This window comes from Gobio gobio (genome assembly GCF_949357685.1).
Source record: "Gobio gobio genome assembly, chromosome: 16".
In the NCBI taxonomy this organism is placed as follows: Eukaryota; Metazoa; Chordata; class Actinopteri; order Cypriniformes; family Gobionidae; genus Gobio; species Gobio gobio.
Genome location: NC_137109.1, coordinates 19,332,261 through 19,349,771, shown reverse-complemented (window position 1 = coordinate 19,349,771; position 17,511 = coordinate 19,332,261). Strand labels below are relative to the sequence as shown.

Here is a 17,511-nt window from a genome sequence, read left to right as displayed (position 1 = left end):
CATATGGATGGTATCATGATACAGTGATTCTGCAATAGCCTACTCTATTCATTGCCAGACCATTATCTACTATATAACTTCAAGTAGATGTGTAAGAGGCAAAAAAGTGTTTGTTCACAGTATTTGTATTCATTCAAGACAAGGTTTCAAAAACTGACCACTGAGATGAACCTGTCTTGCAAAGTGCACAGTGCCTGAAAACATAACATTTCTAGACTTAGAAATAAAAGAAATACATAAATAAACACAAATAATCTGCCACAGTGCCAAATCCATGAAAAGCGTCTCTACTGCTTTTTGATATAAATTTGTGCTCTTTTGTCCATTCCGGATTAAGAGGTCTGACGTTTCAGCATGTTACCGTTATGATATGACACGTTGTGGAGGCTTGTTTACGTTTTTAAACCAATGATATATCAGATATTTATTTGACACCGCTTTCAGCCAATCATTTGTTTGACCAGAGATCTTACGGCATTAGACGCTATGCTGCTGCTTCCCAATAAAGATTCTAGAGCGGGTTTTTTTTTGTTGCAATTTTTAAGCGCAACTACAAAAAGGAGGACAAATGAGCTTGAGGCTGCGCCGAACGCCGGACAGGGGGCTTAAAATCCCCCTGGACATATGGCCCCCCTAAGACAGATAGATAGCGAGATGGATAAAAACTGTAGAGAAAAAAAAGTGCTGCCGATAGGAAGGAAATCTGAAATCAATGTCGTTGGATGGATCAAATAAACATGACTCCATTTTATTATTTTTCTGGATTACTTTTGTAGTTCACATTTTATGTACAAGTCACAAAACTGTGCGCGTAAATACAAAAATACATAAAACATACAAGAGTGAGATAAATAAATACAAAGACACCTTCAGCTCCATTCATGATAACTGTGTTACTAACTTTAAAGGCTATAGCATAACAGAGCAAAGAGCGGTGAAGGCTTTCACACAGTCCGTAATGAACGCACAGCTTTGATGAATGTGGCCCATCTGTTTCAAAGGGCTTTCTTTGCGATGCAAAACTCATTAGGGTTTTTTCCTCAGTTTGAATGACTAACTCAGACGCAACAGTCCGTTTAAAATATGCGGATGTGTTTTGTTGCAAACCAAATCATACTATAAATACGACGCATTACCCATAAGCCCCAGTCTACTGTGCATCCATATCCTTCATCATGTCAGAAAACATAAATGACACCGGGCCCACTAAGCAAAATTAGGCTGTATATGTTTCCAATAACTGCTCACACGTGTGTGTACATTTAGATGAGAAAGTCAGTGACATCCTGTGCTTATGAAGAGTTTCCTTATGAAGTAAGTCCACATGACATCTGTGCCTTTCACTGAACGATCTGTGGCATTTCACTCCAGGCTTTGGCCTTCTTCTTGGCGAGAGCCAGCCAGGGAGGCTCGTCCTGGGCCAGAGGTGCGGCGGAGGGGTTCACGCTTCTCTTCACGCTTTCCTTCTCCAGCATGGACGTGTTGGAGAGCTCGAGGGAGCAGCACACTGGTCATTCAAAAACAATGGAAAACAGCTCATATTATTCATCTTCCTTTATTACATCTCACCAAAGATGCTTTATATATGAATTGAACTCATAATGGATGAACTTTACACAGATTGAACCGAACTGAATCAACACTGAACTGATTGCTTTACAGTAGAATTGAATTCTGTTTGCATCACCGATCATTATTTTTCTGTTTATTGCTGTAAAGCTGCTTTGAAACAATCTGGAAATCTGTAAAGCGCTATATAAATAAAGCCCTGACACATAAAAGTAAGTATTGTGTGTGTAGTGTTTATATTAACCCTATAAAGCCTACTGTATCATATTTGATACACACATTTCTAAAACCTCTAAATTATAAACCTGATGCTAAAAAAGCAATGCCTTTTGCTGTAATTTTGCCCCGAGAGTGTTAATCGGAGTGGTTTAAGACCCTGGGACTTTTGTCGCACTTGAACCACGAATACACACAAAAAATTGACTGGATTCGAGGAGTTTTTATGAAAAAAAATTACGAATCCTTCCCTCATGGGTCAATTTGACCCCCTTATGCTGCGTTCACACCGAATATAAATTGAGCATCTGGAGCGAGTGATTTCCATGTTAAGTCAATGTAAAGACGCGTTGACATGCGCCTGGAGGTCCTGCGGCATGGCGCGATAGCCGCGTTTAGCGCGGTGCGATGGACACGATTCCGCTTCAAAGAGGCGAATTGAGTTTCTTGCGCGTGTGATTTTATTTGGTGCTTTTTGTGCATTCACGCGTTTGAAGCAAATTCGCGTCTGACGCCCGAGTTGAAAAATCTGAACTTTGGCGTCTGTTCGCGCCGCGTTAACCAATCAGGAGCCTGCTTGCTGCTGTCACGTGGTGAATTGACGTGATAAACGGGGGCAGGCCGGCTCGGAGTCACTCATTGAACATTGAGGAACGACTGATATTGGCAGTGAGCAGTCATACAGAGCTATTTCTCTTCAAACGTTTGCGCGAGTGGATTCAAAATGGTCAAGCGTCCAATTAGAAGCGATAGAAGCAAATTTGATGCTCAATTCGCATTCGGTGTGAACGCAGCATTAGGAATGAATGGAATGCGAGCAGGGGCGATTCAGCCCCCAGTGAGGGTATGAAAAAAAATGGTAACACTTTAGTTAAGGGTCCTATTCTCACTATTGACTAGTAGCTTATTAGTATGCATATTAGGATATTGGCTGTTTGTTATTACTTATAAAGCAGATATTAATGCCTTATTCTGCATGACCATATTGTACATCCCTTAATCATACAATGTAGACAGGTTTATAATCACTGAGGTCCCAAATGTGAGGTAGTTAGAGGGGTTCGGAAATTTAGATTTCCATGATCTACATATGTGCATTTTAAGATGTTCTGAACGCCAAAAAAATGTATAACAACAGCTTGAAAACCATGTCAGTGGGCAGATATGACTGATAAAGTTTTTCCATTTTCGTCAGTGAAGACAGTAAACATATGTTTAACTGACATATATATATACATTTTTTTTGAATAATTTTCGTAGACATGTTAATTTACTGATGACTACCAGGAAAGCTAGGTAACTAAATGTATTAAATGAATTCACAATATGCACACATTCATTAGGCTACTAATCTTATGCCTAATACAGGCTGAAAAAAAAACGGAGAATTATATTAATTATATTAATTTACAATATGCACACATTCATTACTATTAATCTTATGCCTAATCTGAAGAAAACGGATTTGTTAATATTTCTTGTTTGTTAAATGACATAGGCCTATTTCAAAATGGCGAAATTAGATTTGTCATTTGTTTAACATTTCTGGCTTAAAGAAGCAGCTGTCAAATATGAAATATTTAGTTTAGCTATTTACATATCTCGCACTTGACGTCGAGTCCTGCTGCTAAAATTTGTGCTCAGCCTCAGCAGATTCTGTGCGTACATAAAGGCCGCCTAACGTTACTCTGATTTGATTGGTTTTCACAAATATTTTGGCATTGACGAGCGGTGACAGACCAATGAGGCTCAGATCAACGCACACACCTCTGCTTCTAGAAAAAAATTGAAAAAATAATCACATGAAATTAAATAAGCTTTCAGGACAAAAAAACAAAAGTTTAATTTTAGGGCTTCGGGTCATTTGTTACAAAGTGCGAGGGAGTGATGAGGGTAAATCAGGTGTTTGAGGAACGTGTATTTGTTCATCTCTCAATCATCACGGTATTGCATTACATTATATGTTTTGCTTTGATCATAAAACGAAGCATTTAAATATTATCTTACTAAGACGTACCGTTGGGAGATATAGAGTGAAAACTGTTTATTATTTACAAAGATCTCATTGATTTATATTACAAGCTGTTAGAATTGCATCTTACTTTTTGGTCAAATAAATAATATCTGAAACAAATTGCACACTTTTGCTCCTCAAATATATCATACTGTATGAGTCATAAAAACCTGATGTATCAAATATGATACTCAACAAGAAAAAAACTAAAATGTTATGACTATTCACATGGTCAATTTATATGGTATTTTTAGACAGTTACAATAAATATCCACTAGGGGGCAGACATTTATCAATATTCTTCCCCCCTAAGCCTAAAACACAACCTCATGCTATTAAGAGATTAAAACCATATTTTGTGACATTACAGGTCGCTGCACATTTCAGACCCAACAGAACAAACCTAAATCCATAAAAGCTTTGCTATGTAAGGCCATGACAGCGACTGCTACAAATGGAGAGATTACCTTGTAAAGGTGAACATGGCTGTGCTAGTTGCTCTTTGGTAATTGGATTTGATAAACTGACCGGGGAATCCGGTCTTTTGTCATCCTCCTGAAAACAAGTGGATAAAATAGGAATAAGTGGAATAAATAGGAGTGAAAATACTGTTCAATACAAGCTCTATCGATTACATTTGTATCTGAAAAAATGAATTACCACAAAAAATGTGTTTGTATTTGTTTCCCTTCATTAAAACGTCACAGAGCACTGTATTTTCCCAAGCTGCAACATGTAAAGGTGACTATGATTATGTTGAAACACCTCTCCTTGAGAACTGGGCAAGATTGTACATGACACATTTGTTGATTATATGAAGCCGCAGCGCACACCTGTGAGGGCAGTTTCTCTGCTGGGTTCTCTGGGGAGTTCTCCATGAAGTTCTTCTGCTTCTGTCTGGCTAAAGAGATCCAGCTCGGAGACTCCATGCTACCGACAGATATTCTTCCCACAGCATCTGAATGTAAACATAAAATATGCACCGTCATATTATTTTATGATGCTTTTTTTTGCTGACATAAAATGGAAGTGAAAATGCTAAACAATACTATACAAACTCACTTTCCACGATCCCATCAAATCCTGATCAATGCAATAAAGTCATGCACTGTATTTATATTATTTATTTAAAGTTATTTAAGTTAAATGTATTGAAAATGTTTTAAGTTGTTATTACACATGTTTATTTAAATTTGTGCCTGCAAATAAATACCAAAAGAACACATTTTCTAAACTTAAAAAAAAATTTAATTTCAAAATATATTATTAAATATGAATTGCATGTAATTACTTTTATAATAATTAAAATAATTAGTATTTTTGTCATGTTTTCCAGTAAAAATACGTAAAATATCTAAATGATAAATTTACTTTAGTTGTAAAATTAAATCAAAATTAATGTATTTATTAATTTTAAAGTAAACAACACTATTTTAAATGTTTGTTAATAACTTTAGATTTAACAAAATTTTGAATTTCTTATAAATTACAAGATAAAGCATTTAATTTTTTTTAACTAAAGAAAAATTGATTTGGAAAACGTTTACGAACCAAAACTTTTGGAAGATTCTAAATATCTTGACTGGAAAAACACTGATAACACTGATTAATAAAGTGTTTTTTAGTGCATGTTTACATACAAGCAACTTTTTAAAGGAGACCCAATATTCAAAGTTCACTTTTACATGGTGTTTGAACATAAATGTGTACCCTATAATGTTAAAAATCCAACCACTTTTAATCCCTGTAAATCATAAGCAGTGTCACAGAATAAGCCGTTTGCGGATTCTATACAATGTGAGGTCATAATGCACAGGCCCCGCCCACGACTGCTGACGTACTCCGCCCTATTAGCATAGACCCCGCCCTAATTGAGCTGTACACAGTTCGCCATGTTTATCTCCTCGCTAGAGCATTTAACAGCAGCATTCAAGTAAGAAATGTATTCTTATTAAAGCTACTTAAGTTATTAAATTAAGAGCATGTTTAGCAATCTGTACTGTATATTACGCTGCTGTCTGTCATTTTAATACACAGATCTAATACACACACGCAATTTCTTTACTTCCTGTTTACGTTCACAGACATAACCGACTGCGTTTATTTGAACTTTGTGTGTTTTTGACATAACCTTGTGTGTATTTGACTGTTTAAGCGCAATAAGACGTGAAAGAGAACTTAGTTTAATACTCATGGGACGTTCCATCTGACATCCAGCTTTCTGTGCATGTGCTTCGGATGTGTGCGCTCAGAAAGCCATATCAGAAGTTGAGGGTGATATGGCTTTAAAACACATGCAGATAATAAACTTTCATGATGATGAAGTACTGAAGTACGTGAGTGTGACCGTGATGACGAGATGACATTCAAACAAAAACAGATGTTTTAGTTTGTAGTATCCAAGGCTCCGCCCCGTTCTGGAAAGCGGGGTTGGGAGCAGTCCCGGCACCCTCAAACGCAAGCAAAAGCACCCTCTGTTGATACTGTAATAATATATTCGGCAGATTTGCAAATTTGTGTCCGACCTCTGGAGAGCATCAAATGCATCTATTTACAGCGAGTTTTTGCAGCGGCGAGTAATGCAGCCAATCACAGATAGTTGTTGATCTCTCGAACGCGATCAGAATCTCACCGCTCAAAACAGCAGAGTTTTTATTCAGTGCTGAGTTAATGCAGGCTCGCGAAACCTCTTATTAACAAACAATGTCAAGACACGATGTAAGTAAGAGATTAATTGTTGAAAAATTCATTTTTATAACGGAACTTTGTGAGATTGTGATGAACTGACAAAGCATAATATAGTGTATTTTGGCTCACTTTCAAGGCTACAGGCTATAAAATTAGTTGAAGAAAACGAAGAGGACCAACAGCCAATTGCATGCTACAAAGTTTCGGAAGTGACATCTAAATATAAATCTAAATATAGAAATATCCTCCCGAGACCCAGAATAGAGGGTTTGCCTCTGTAGAGGACATTGTATTTTAGCGAATTTCTCTCACAACATACACAGTTTTAAGTCTGGATATTCTTATGAAATGAGAGACACTTATGAAAATATTATTAAACGTCTTTTTACATTACATGTTGTCCCAAAACACGTTAATATGCAAACTAGATAGTGTATAGGTGCGTTGCATAGAATGGGAATGGCATTTATGGCCATGTTTACACAGATATTGCATAAAGTAAAATGATGCCTATATTCAATTATTCTGTTATATATTTCATAACATTGAGAATCATCTTTATACAAAGTTTGGATAGAAAAAAAGCAAAAAATTGATTGGTGAATGAAAAAAATCCCATTGTTTTTGTCTATTCATGTCTTTTAATTTTCCTAATAAATGGATTCTGGTGTCCTTTACAGAGCAGAAGATATACAGCTCTGGAAAAAATTAAGAGACCACTGCAAAATTATCAGTTTCTCTGGTTTTACTATTTATAGGTATGTGTTTGGGTAAAATTAACATTTTTGTTTTATTCTATAAACTACTGACAACATTTTCCCCAAATTCCAAAGAAAAATATTGTCATTTAGAGCATTTATTTGCCGAAAACCACAACTGGTCAAAATAACAAAAAAGATTCAGTGTTGTCAGACCTCGAATAATGGAAAGAAAATAAGTTCATATTCATTTTCAAACAACACAATACTAATTTTTTAACTTAGGAAGAGTTCAGAAATCAATATTTGGTGGAATAACCCTGATTTTGAATCACAGCTTTCAAGCATCTCGGCATGCTCTCCACCAGTCTTTCACATTGATGTTTGGTGAATTTATGCCACTCCTGGTGCAAAAATTAATGCAGCTCGGCTTTGTTTGATGGCTTGTGACCATCCATCTTCCTCTTGATCACATTCCAGAGGTTTTCAATTGGGTTCAGGTCTGGAGATTGGGCTGGCCATAACAGGGTCTTGATCTGGTGGTCCTCCATCCACACCTTGATTGACCTGGCTGTGTGGCATGGAGCATTGTCCTGCTGGAAAAAACAATCCTCACTGTTGGGGAACATTGTCAGAGCAGATGGAAGCAAGTTTTCTTTCAGGACCACCTTGTACGTCGCTTGATTCATGCGTCCTTCACGAATACAAATCTGCCCGATTCCAGCCTTGCTGAAGCATCATCAGATCCTCACCAATTGAGCAAATTTCACAGTGGGTGCGAGACACTGTGGCTTGTAGGCCTCTCCAGGTCTCCGTCTAACCATTAGACGACCAGGTGTTGGACAAAGCTGAACAATTGGGCTCATCAGAGAAGATGACCTTACTCCAGTCCTCTACAGTCCAATCCTTATGGTCTCTTGCAAACCTCAGCCTGGCTCTTCTTTGCTTCTCATTGATGAAGAGCTTTGCACGACTTCAGCCTTGCCCCTAGGAGCCTGTTTCGAACCATCCTCGCCGTACACTTCACCCCAGCTGCGGTTTGCCATTCTTTTTGTAGGTCACTTGATGTTATACTACGGTTGTTGAGTGACATTCGAATGAGTTGGCGGTCATTCCGTTCAGTGGAGAGTCGTATTCGCCCTCTGCCGGTCTGTAGCTTTGTTGTCCCCAATGTCTGCTGCTTGACCTTGTTCTTATGAACCGCCGTCTTTGAAATTTTAAGGATGGAAGCAACCCGACGCTCACTGTATACCTCTGCCAGTAAAGCCAGAATTGAACCCTTCTCAAAACTTTCCTTTTCAATTCTTTTGTCATGGTCAATAGTTATTTTTCGATTCCAATTACTTTTGAGGTACTATTAGCACTGTTCTTTGCCATCCAGCTGGTTCTATTGCAAGATGATAGTGATGACCACAGCAGTGTTTTTTTATACTTTTCCTCATTAAATAAGATTTGGTCCAGGAGATCACCTAATCAGCACCTCATTCAGTAGAATTAGGTGTGCATGTGTTGGAATTAAACAGACACTGGAATGGAATGGCTGCCATACATGTAGAGATGCTGATTTAAGAAAAAATTGCGGTGGTCTCTTAATTTTTTCCAGAGCTGTAGCATATAACATAGGATTTTTATTATTTTTTTTAAATATAATTTTTTTTTTCTGCTCCAAACAACGTAATGACCTAAAAAAAAAAAAAACTACATTCGCAAAACCTGTTTTTCTGGTTCTCAGGAAGGTGACGTTAAAATAAAAGTAATGCATTTAAACAATGTAAAGGCAGACTAATAGATTAATAGGCAAACATTTGTAGCTAAATATTTTTGACTTTACAATTATTGGTAAAAGTAATGACTTGTAAATAAATAATCGTACATTTCTCACTGTACACTGCTACGGTGGAGCCGTTGCTTAGCCTATCTGCACTTTACTATCTAGCACCCTCAGTAATTTCAGAAGCACCCTCGGTGATTTGATTCTGTAAACGGGCGTGGTTGGGAGCAGCAACTCATTTGCATTTAAAGGGGATGTCTAATGCTATTTCAAGCATTGTGACTTATTTATAGGGGTGTGCCAAAAAATCGATTCACAGAAGAATCTAGATTCTCATTTGCAACGATTCAGAATCGATCCGAAATGTCCAAGAATCGATTTAATAAATTAATAAAATCAGCTGGCTGTTCGCCTCCATTTTGTAACTAGCCTATGCGCGACGTCCGGACATCACCACGCAGCCAGTTTTTGAACGCGAGCGGCAAATCACTAAAACAGAGAGGAAGCAAATATGGATGAGAGGGAGATCCAACCAGCCCCGTCTTCACTTAAAGCTAAAGTTTGGCGTCATGTCGGTTTTTACCGAATGCCTGGAAGCACTGCGCTGGACATGACACACACAGTGTGCAAGCTTTGCAAAATGAAGACCAAGTACTTCGGCAGCACAACAAATGCGCGGGCTCATATTAGGCATCACCCTGAGCTCAGCGACACGGAGCAGAGTCAGCCGCCAGCTGCAGACCAACGCACACTGGAGTGTTTCACGAAACTCCCAGCACTTTATTTTCATAACTTGTTATTCTTTAAGTTACTTTGTCTGACTGAGACATATATATATATTTTTGTCTTCACCGGTTGTGTTCTACATGATATTTGTGGTAAACTGCAACTTTCCTGGGAAATGCATCTATTTTCAACCATTTTGTATTTTGAAGAAGCACTTTATTTTTGTTCCAACTTATTTTATAGCTAGCTACTAATGAGTAGCAATTGAGAACCAGACAACTTTCCTGAGAATTGAACTTAATAAATGTGAAAAAGACACTTTAATGTCTTCGTTTGTCATTCTGTATAGCAAAGCAGATGAGAGTAGATCATGATCAGAAACCTGATTAGAAATCATTATGGATAAAATCGAATCGTTTTGAATCGAAAATCTTTTTGAATCGAAAATCGATTATGAATCGAATCGTGGCCTCAAGAATCGGAATCGAATTGAATCGTGAGATGGTAAAAGATTCCCACCCCTACTTATTTACACGGTTAAAGAGTTGGATTCTCATGCGAAACATGGTCAAAGTTTCAAAAAACGAGTTGGATGTACGACGGAGTATTTCTGTGCCAAATACACTCCTTCAGGATTCGTATAAGTTTCGGAACGTTTTTTCGAGTGTGGCCCTGTATGACGACATTGAGGGCGGAATTCCTTGTATGGGCACTTCCTGGATGAGCGCATGCACTCGCGCACACACACAAACACAGCCGGATCTGCCGCGAGTATTTTACACCTCACAAGGAATAACAGTCAATTTTATTACGGTTACTTTTCTTAAATAAGACTTCATTGATGACGTATACAGCCTTCAAAAGCGACCTCTAGAGGATGCAGCCTTCGACATGAGACGCAGCAAATGACGGATAGAGAAGCGATGGATCGTTGGTCTGATGGGTTGAAGGACTATCCAATTGCGTACAGAGTCATTTGAACTATGCCTGTTGATCACTCCTATTGTGCAGTAGAAAATACAGAGCAGACTCCCCAGACCAATGTTCAATCTTAAAATATTGAGCTTGGTCTGGTGATAGTTAGACAAAGAGCTGTCGGCAGCGCTGTCATTTTGTTTTTAGACCACGAAATCAACAATGTCACTAAAGAAGTGTTTCTGGTTGTGAGGGAAAGATAACCTTGTGCAGCTTCCCAAATTAACCCAGCGTTAAGGGATCAGTATGCAGTTTGTTTTTCAGAGCAACAGAGTTCTGCAAGTGTGTTTGTTTGTTCCCGGCATTTCGGTGCCAAATGTTTTATAAACAAGGCCCAGCTCGATGCTGGATTTGCAGAATATTTGAAACTGAAAGATGGAGCGGTCCAAGCGATAAAAGATCCCGGTCATGAGTAAAACTGCATCAAATGTCTGTGTTTTGTTGGCAATCGGCATGTAGGTGCATGCATATAATGTAAACAACACAAATGTATAGTGAATCAAAAGTTATCCAGGGATAATGCCATGATGTATTGTGTGTGTGTGTGTGTTTGTGTGCTTGTGACTCTTTAGCTCCGCCCACTGCATGCCGCCACAAGCTCGGCTGTTTTTTGGAAAGAATCGGAACAGCGTATCTGTCTTTTATAAATCTGATAAAGCTAAAGACTCTCTGGAGATATGAAGGATGCAATATTACTCTATAGGTACTCAAGATTAACATGATCTTAATATGTATCCTTTAAAGATATTTTAGGTTTTTCCTTCCACTCAAAAATGGGTATTTACAACATGGTATAATAAACGATCTGTGAGGTATTTTGATCTGAAACTTCACAGACACATTCTGGGGACATCTGAGACTTATATTACATCTTGTAAAAAGGGGAATAATAGGTCCACTTTAAGAATGGAGGTACCTGGGATTTTCCTGGCTGACATCACAGTGTCAACTAGCAGATCAGGCTTCTTTGGCAAGGCTTCAGGCTTCTTCCTAACATTCTGGTCATGATCTGGTGTCTCCTGCGCCCCTGAAGACTCTGTTTGCGTCTGGGTCCAAGGTGATTCTACATCTAAAATATACCGATGCAGAACGGGAGTCTTTCTCAAGCGCACGCCAAATGGGTTCTCTGGGCTTGTCTCTTCTTGAACATGGATCAGGGGAAGTGTTGGGGAACTCTGAGTTCCGGCTGGTTTGGGTTGTTCTTCTTTTACGGGAGTAAAGAGTTCAGTTGTTTGGGGAGATGAAGCACTAGTCTTTAGAGTCTCTGGTAGCATTAGCGAGATGGTCTGCTCTTGGGTGACTCCAGAAGCCAATGACCTTTGCCACGCAGGGGCAATGGTGAAGCGTGGTCGACCCTCAGCGTTGCTTGTGGGTTCTCTCGTAGGCGACTCAACAACTAGCTGATCTTGCTGCTCAGAAACAACCTCAAGTTTTTCTGAAGACACTTCCTGAGGCTCACTAGACACATCTGGCTCACTGGGCTCAGCTTCGTCTTCCTGCTCTACAGGAGACATTGATGCACTAGAGAATTGAGAATGGAGAATTGGACTCTCGAGCACAGGAGACACCGTAGAAAGGAGCTCGACAAGTGTCTCTGGTGGGGGTTCAGAGGCTTCTGCGGTCTCTGTTGTGCTCCAGACATCATCTCTGACTGTCTGATCAGATTCAGGAATGTTCTCCTCATTGATTTCCGCTGATTCTCTTTCGTCACCTGAAGGCTCTAGAGAACCTGTCTGACCCCCAGCTTCTTCAGGTTCAACATCATTCGTAGAGCCCTCGGTTTTCTCAGGTTCTACCACAGCCAATTCATCATCTTTCTCAACATCATCTCCACCATCTTTGGTTTCTCTCTCCAATTCAGCTTCTTCCTCATCTTCGTCTCTTTCTTTTGGCGATTCAAACAACTCTTCGTCCTCATTGGCACTCTCTGCCTTGTCTACTTGTTTCTCAACATGAGGCACTGCAGCAGACTCTTCACCAGTAAATTCTGGCACCTCTAGCAGCTCCTCTTCTTCTGTGGTCTGCTCTGAGATCTCTTCTGAATCCACAGATGATTCTGAAAGCGAGTCAGGCAGAGGAGCCTGTTCCTCTGTGGTCACTGTAGGGTTGGAGGGATCAGGAAGGTTATTGTTGTCTTCTTCCTCAAGCTGAGCAACCACGCTCAGCCTGTTTATGTCTTTCACCTACAAAAAACAAGCACAAGAGTTCAAATTAAATTAATATGTGGGTCAATGACATGATCAATGCATCAAAAATACATAAATTCAATTCATACATAACTGACTTGAACATATAATTTCAGTCAACTTTAATATTTTTTTTGCAAATAAAGTAAAAAAAAAAAAAAAATGTCAGGATGAAACAACTGCCCAGTGCTATTTTAGCGTTTATTTAAGTTTTATCATAGTTTTATTCATATTTTGAATTAGCTTTAATTTTTTATATTTATATATATATATATATATATATATATATATATATATATATATATATATATATATATATATATATATATATATATATATATATATATATATATATATATATATATATATATATATATATATATATATATATATATATATATATATATATATTTCTTTTTATATTCAATTAACAGAATTAATTTAATTGAAATTAATGATAACACTGCAACTGCCTAAAAAAAAGGTGAAATTCCTATGGAGCAGTTTGGCACAATCTTTTAATATTAAAAAAGCTATATTATTTTGTATAATATATTATACTATATTATTAATAATACTGAATTAAAATGTATAATAAATAAAAATAATTTGATTAAGAAATAAAACTTCTTAGAACTGTGAGTTAAAAAAGATTTGAAAAACATTTGTTTCCTAAATCAAAGTGATTTGGTGCAAAGAACATGCACGAAAAAAATAAAAACATAACATAAAACAGGAAATGATATCATAGAGATGACCCCTACAGACATACATGACTGTGTGTGAAGGTCAGCAAGTCTCTTAAAATATCAAATCATTTGACCATTTTAAGAAGAGGCAAACTTAGCTCTGGTCAAAATTTCAAAAACCTTAAGATTTATGAATACTTTTTTTTTTTTTTGAAAATGATGATTAAGATATGTACGCTCACATCTATTTAAGATGTTAATTACAATTTTACAGTGATACATTTAAAAGTTTCTTGAAAATAGTATAAAAGTTTTTTCAAAACCATATAAATCCAACATGAATACAAAGAGCAAATTTGTAGGAACTTGGCACGTGATTTAAACTAGATATTTTAAATATTCTTATTTAACCATTATTCCAACTAAGCTGCAGATGCATGATGGGATATCTCATTGCTATCAATGGATATCTCAAATGTCAATGAATGTGCTGTACCTCACTCTGAAGAACCATGTTCTCATGCTCCAGAGCTAGTCCTGACGCAAGAGGGCTCTTTAGGGAGCTCAACACTTCCTCCAGCAATGACCCCTGCTCCTCAGGAACGACCTCACATCCTGTGTCCAACAGGAAGTCATCAGCCTGCAGATCAAGTGTTACTGGACTCTCCCAGGAGGACTCTGGGAGCTCAGACTTGGGGACGTAATCTTCGCCAGGAACATGTTCCTCTCCTTCAGAGACGTCTCCAGCTGAGATGGAGGATGTTGGAGAGGTTTTGTGACACTGGTCGGAGTCAGTCACTTCCTCATCCTCCTGTCCGGAAGCACAGGACTCGTGGTCTGAATCATTAACCTGTTCTCCGGGCAAATCTAGACCAATTTGAACAACAGAAGAACAATTATTGGTAACACTTTACAATAAGTTTCATTGGTTAACATTAGTAAACTACATTAGTTAACATGAACTTATTATGAACTGCACTTATAAAGCATTTATGTATCTTTGTTAATGTTAATTTCAATATTTACTAATGCATTATTCAAATTGTTTTTTTTTTTTGCTGCTTAATATTTTTGTGTAATATTTTGGAAAAATGTGAAAATTCTTCCTTGATGAATATAAAGTTCAAAAGAACAACATTTCTTGTAACATTATGTCTTAGACAATGTCAGTAAAGACATTTACACTATATTGCCAAAAGTTTTGGGACACCTGCCTTTACATGCACATGGACTTTAATGACATCCCATTCTTAATCCGTAGGGTTTAATATGGAGTTGGCCCATCCTTTGCAGTTATAACAGCTTCAACTCTTCTGGGAAGGCTTTCCACAAGGTTTAGGAGTGTGTTTATGGGAATTTTTGACCATTATTCTAGAAGCGCATTTATGAGGTCAGGCACTGATGTTGGATGAGAAGGCCTGGCTCGCAGTCTCTGCTCTAATACATCCCAAAGGTGTTCTCTCGGGTTGAGGTCAGGACTCTGTGCAGGCCAGTCAAGTTCCTCCACACCAAACTCACTCATCCATGTCTTTATAGCCCTTGCTTTGTGCACAGGTGCGCAGTCATGTTGGAACAGAAAGGGGCCATTCCCAAACTGTTCCCACAAAGTTGGGAGCATGAAATTGTCCAAAATGTCTTGGTATGCTGAAGCATTAAGAGTTCTTTTCACTGGAACTAAAGGGCCAAGCCCAACCCCTGAAAATCAACCCCACACCATAATCCACCCTCCACCAAACTTTACACTTGGCACAATGCAGTCAGTCAGGTACCTCCTGGCAACAGCCAAACCCTGACTCGTCCATCGGATTGCCAGACAGAGAAGCATGATTCATTACTCCAGAGAACACGTCTCCACTGCTCTAGAGTTGCGTGGAGGCGTGCTTTACACTAGGGCTGGACCAGAATATTTGAATATTCGTTTGATGGGTTGGTATTCGATGTTCAATTTTGGGATTCGAATATTCGTTTTTTTTCGCGCACACCTGGCATCCCCCTCGAAACGGTTATCATTTCACACTATGAAATCTGGCGAAATACGATGCTCTTTTTTTTTTCTTTGCAATTATCTTAAACCCAAGCCGTTTTTAATAGGATGGACAGTTGAATAGGAACCCAACCTCGATATCAGGGTTTTTCCTACATTGAAAATGTTTTCGGCGGCCATGAAGCTCTCTACACACTGTTCTTGAGCTAATCTGAAGGCCACACAAAGTTTGGAGGTCTGCAGATATTGACTTGATTTCTCCTCTTTCATGAATGGACTTTTTGCACAGGTGGCAACCTCTCACGGTACCACGCTTGAATTCACTGAGCTCCTGAGAGCCACCCATTCTTTCACAAATGTTTGTAGAAGCGTCTGCATGCCTAGTGCTTGATTTTATACACCTGTGGCCATGGAAGTGATTGGAACACCTGAATTCAATGATTTGGAGGGGGGTCCCAATACTTTTGGCAATATAGTGTATAATTTTTTCTTTTTCCCCAAAATTTGAATAATCTCAGTATCCACAGAAATATGAAGCAGCACTACTGTCGTCAACATCGATAATAATATGAAATGTTTTTTGAGCAGCAAATCAGCATATTAAAATGATTTCTGACGGATCACGTGACACTGAAGACTGGAGTAATGATGCTGAAAATTCAGCTTTGATCACAGGAATAAATTGAAAGCAGTTATTTTAAATGATAATAATATTTCACAATAATACTGTTTTTACTGTATTTTAAATTAAATAAATACAGCCTTGCTGAGCAGGCATACCTTCATGTTCTTCTTCTCCAATCCTTGTAACCATCCGTAGTTTGTCCTCTGTGTCTCTGAGCAGCACTCTTTCTCTCAGGTCTCTCCTCTTGACCAGCACTTGCCGCTAAACACGAAGAAGCACACTCAGTTCAACCGCTAACCACAAACTGATGAGAGAATTTTGCTTTTTGGATGAGCTATTCTTTTAATGTTCAAAAAGACATCTGAATAAAACATCACTAACAGATTGTAAGCCTGATTTGATGAGCCACCATAGATAAAGAAAGAGTATGAATGGTTAATGTGAAGAATCTTACGCTGACAGGTTTTCTCTTGGCACAAGCGTTGGCTTTGACGGCGATGCGGTGACGGGCAGCTGAGCTGTCTAAGCAGGACACAGAGCTGGCGGGCAGACTGAAGTCAACGGGGGCGATGGACCCCTGAGGGGTGGCGGGTCTCGAAGAAGCTTCATAAGACATCTTTATATGATAGAGGGGGACAAAGAGGACAGATATTAATATGTTTAAATTACAGTAACACTCCACAACTGATTTGATGTATCATTCATTTACAACTTTTTATACAAAACAATAGTTCTTTCAAACCACTTCCCACCAAACCCTCCATATGTGGCTTACAATTTTAAATAGATGGTCGTTTTCAAAGTATTTCCTTCTATCCCTTAACCGCCAGCAAACCATAGAGTGGCATCATGATAGCAGAGCCAATTCTTGTGCAAGGTCACTCATGCATACAGCATTACCATAATAAAAAACAGATACCGCAGCCACCATCACCACAACCGACTCATCATGACCAATTATGATGATTGTCCTCAGCTATTTCCTCTCCGAAAGAAACGTAAACAAAAGCTTCTCCAGCAGAAACAACTGTAGGTTATGTTGGCAATGTTGCGAGTCCTTACCACTGTATTTTTTCCCCTTTGAAGACCAGTGTTATTTTAGTATCAATAGCTATGCTTCCATCCACCTATTTTTATGCACATTTTGGGATATTGCATAATAAAAAAACGTTGGATGGAAACGCCAAGATGCACATAAATTCTAAAAGTGCACATAAAAAAACCTGCTCTAAATTGAGGTGGATAATTTTTTTAATCCATTAAGAAATTAGACTACAATGGTAACACATTTACAGAATAAATCCCTCGATGCACAACAAAAAAACTCAGAGCATGTGATTGGATACCTGGACTAACCAGCAGATCAGTTT

The 17,511-nt window shown here is 38.3% G+C and overlaps 1 protein-coding gene across 10 annotated transcripts in view; it reads right to left on the bottom strand.

Moving 5' to 3' along the window:
* Positions 1 to 713: 713 nt before the first annotated feature.
* The window catches only part of LOC307140171 (uncharacterized protein), a 72,749-nt gene continuing 55,951 nt past the window's right edge, over positions 714 to 17,511 (bottom strand). For all 10 annotated transcript variants that reach the window (XM_079839445.1, XM_079839448.1, XM_079839444.1 and 7 more), the window contains 7 exons: positions 16,596 to 16,757; positions 16,297 to 16,402; positions 14,029 to 14,399; positions 11,574 to 12,840; positions 4,633 to 4,757; positions 4,267 to 4,354; positions 714 to 1,507 (listed from right to left, as the gene is read on the bottom strand). In XM_079839445.1, coding sequence (XP_079695571.1) covers positions 1,341 to 1,507; positions 4,267 to 4,354; positions 4,633 to 4,757; positions 11,574 to 12,840; positions 14,029 to 14,399; positions 16,297 to 16,402; positions 16,596 to 16,757 — 2,286 coding nt within the window. In that variant the 3' untranslated portion in view covers positions 714 to 1,340. The remainder of the gene's footprint in view (positions 1,508 to 4,266; positions 4,355 to 4,632; positions 4,758 to 11,573; positions 12,841 to 14,028; positions 14,400 to 16,296; positions 16,403 to 16,595; positions 16,758 to 17,511) is intronic.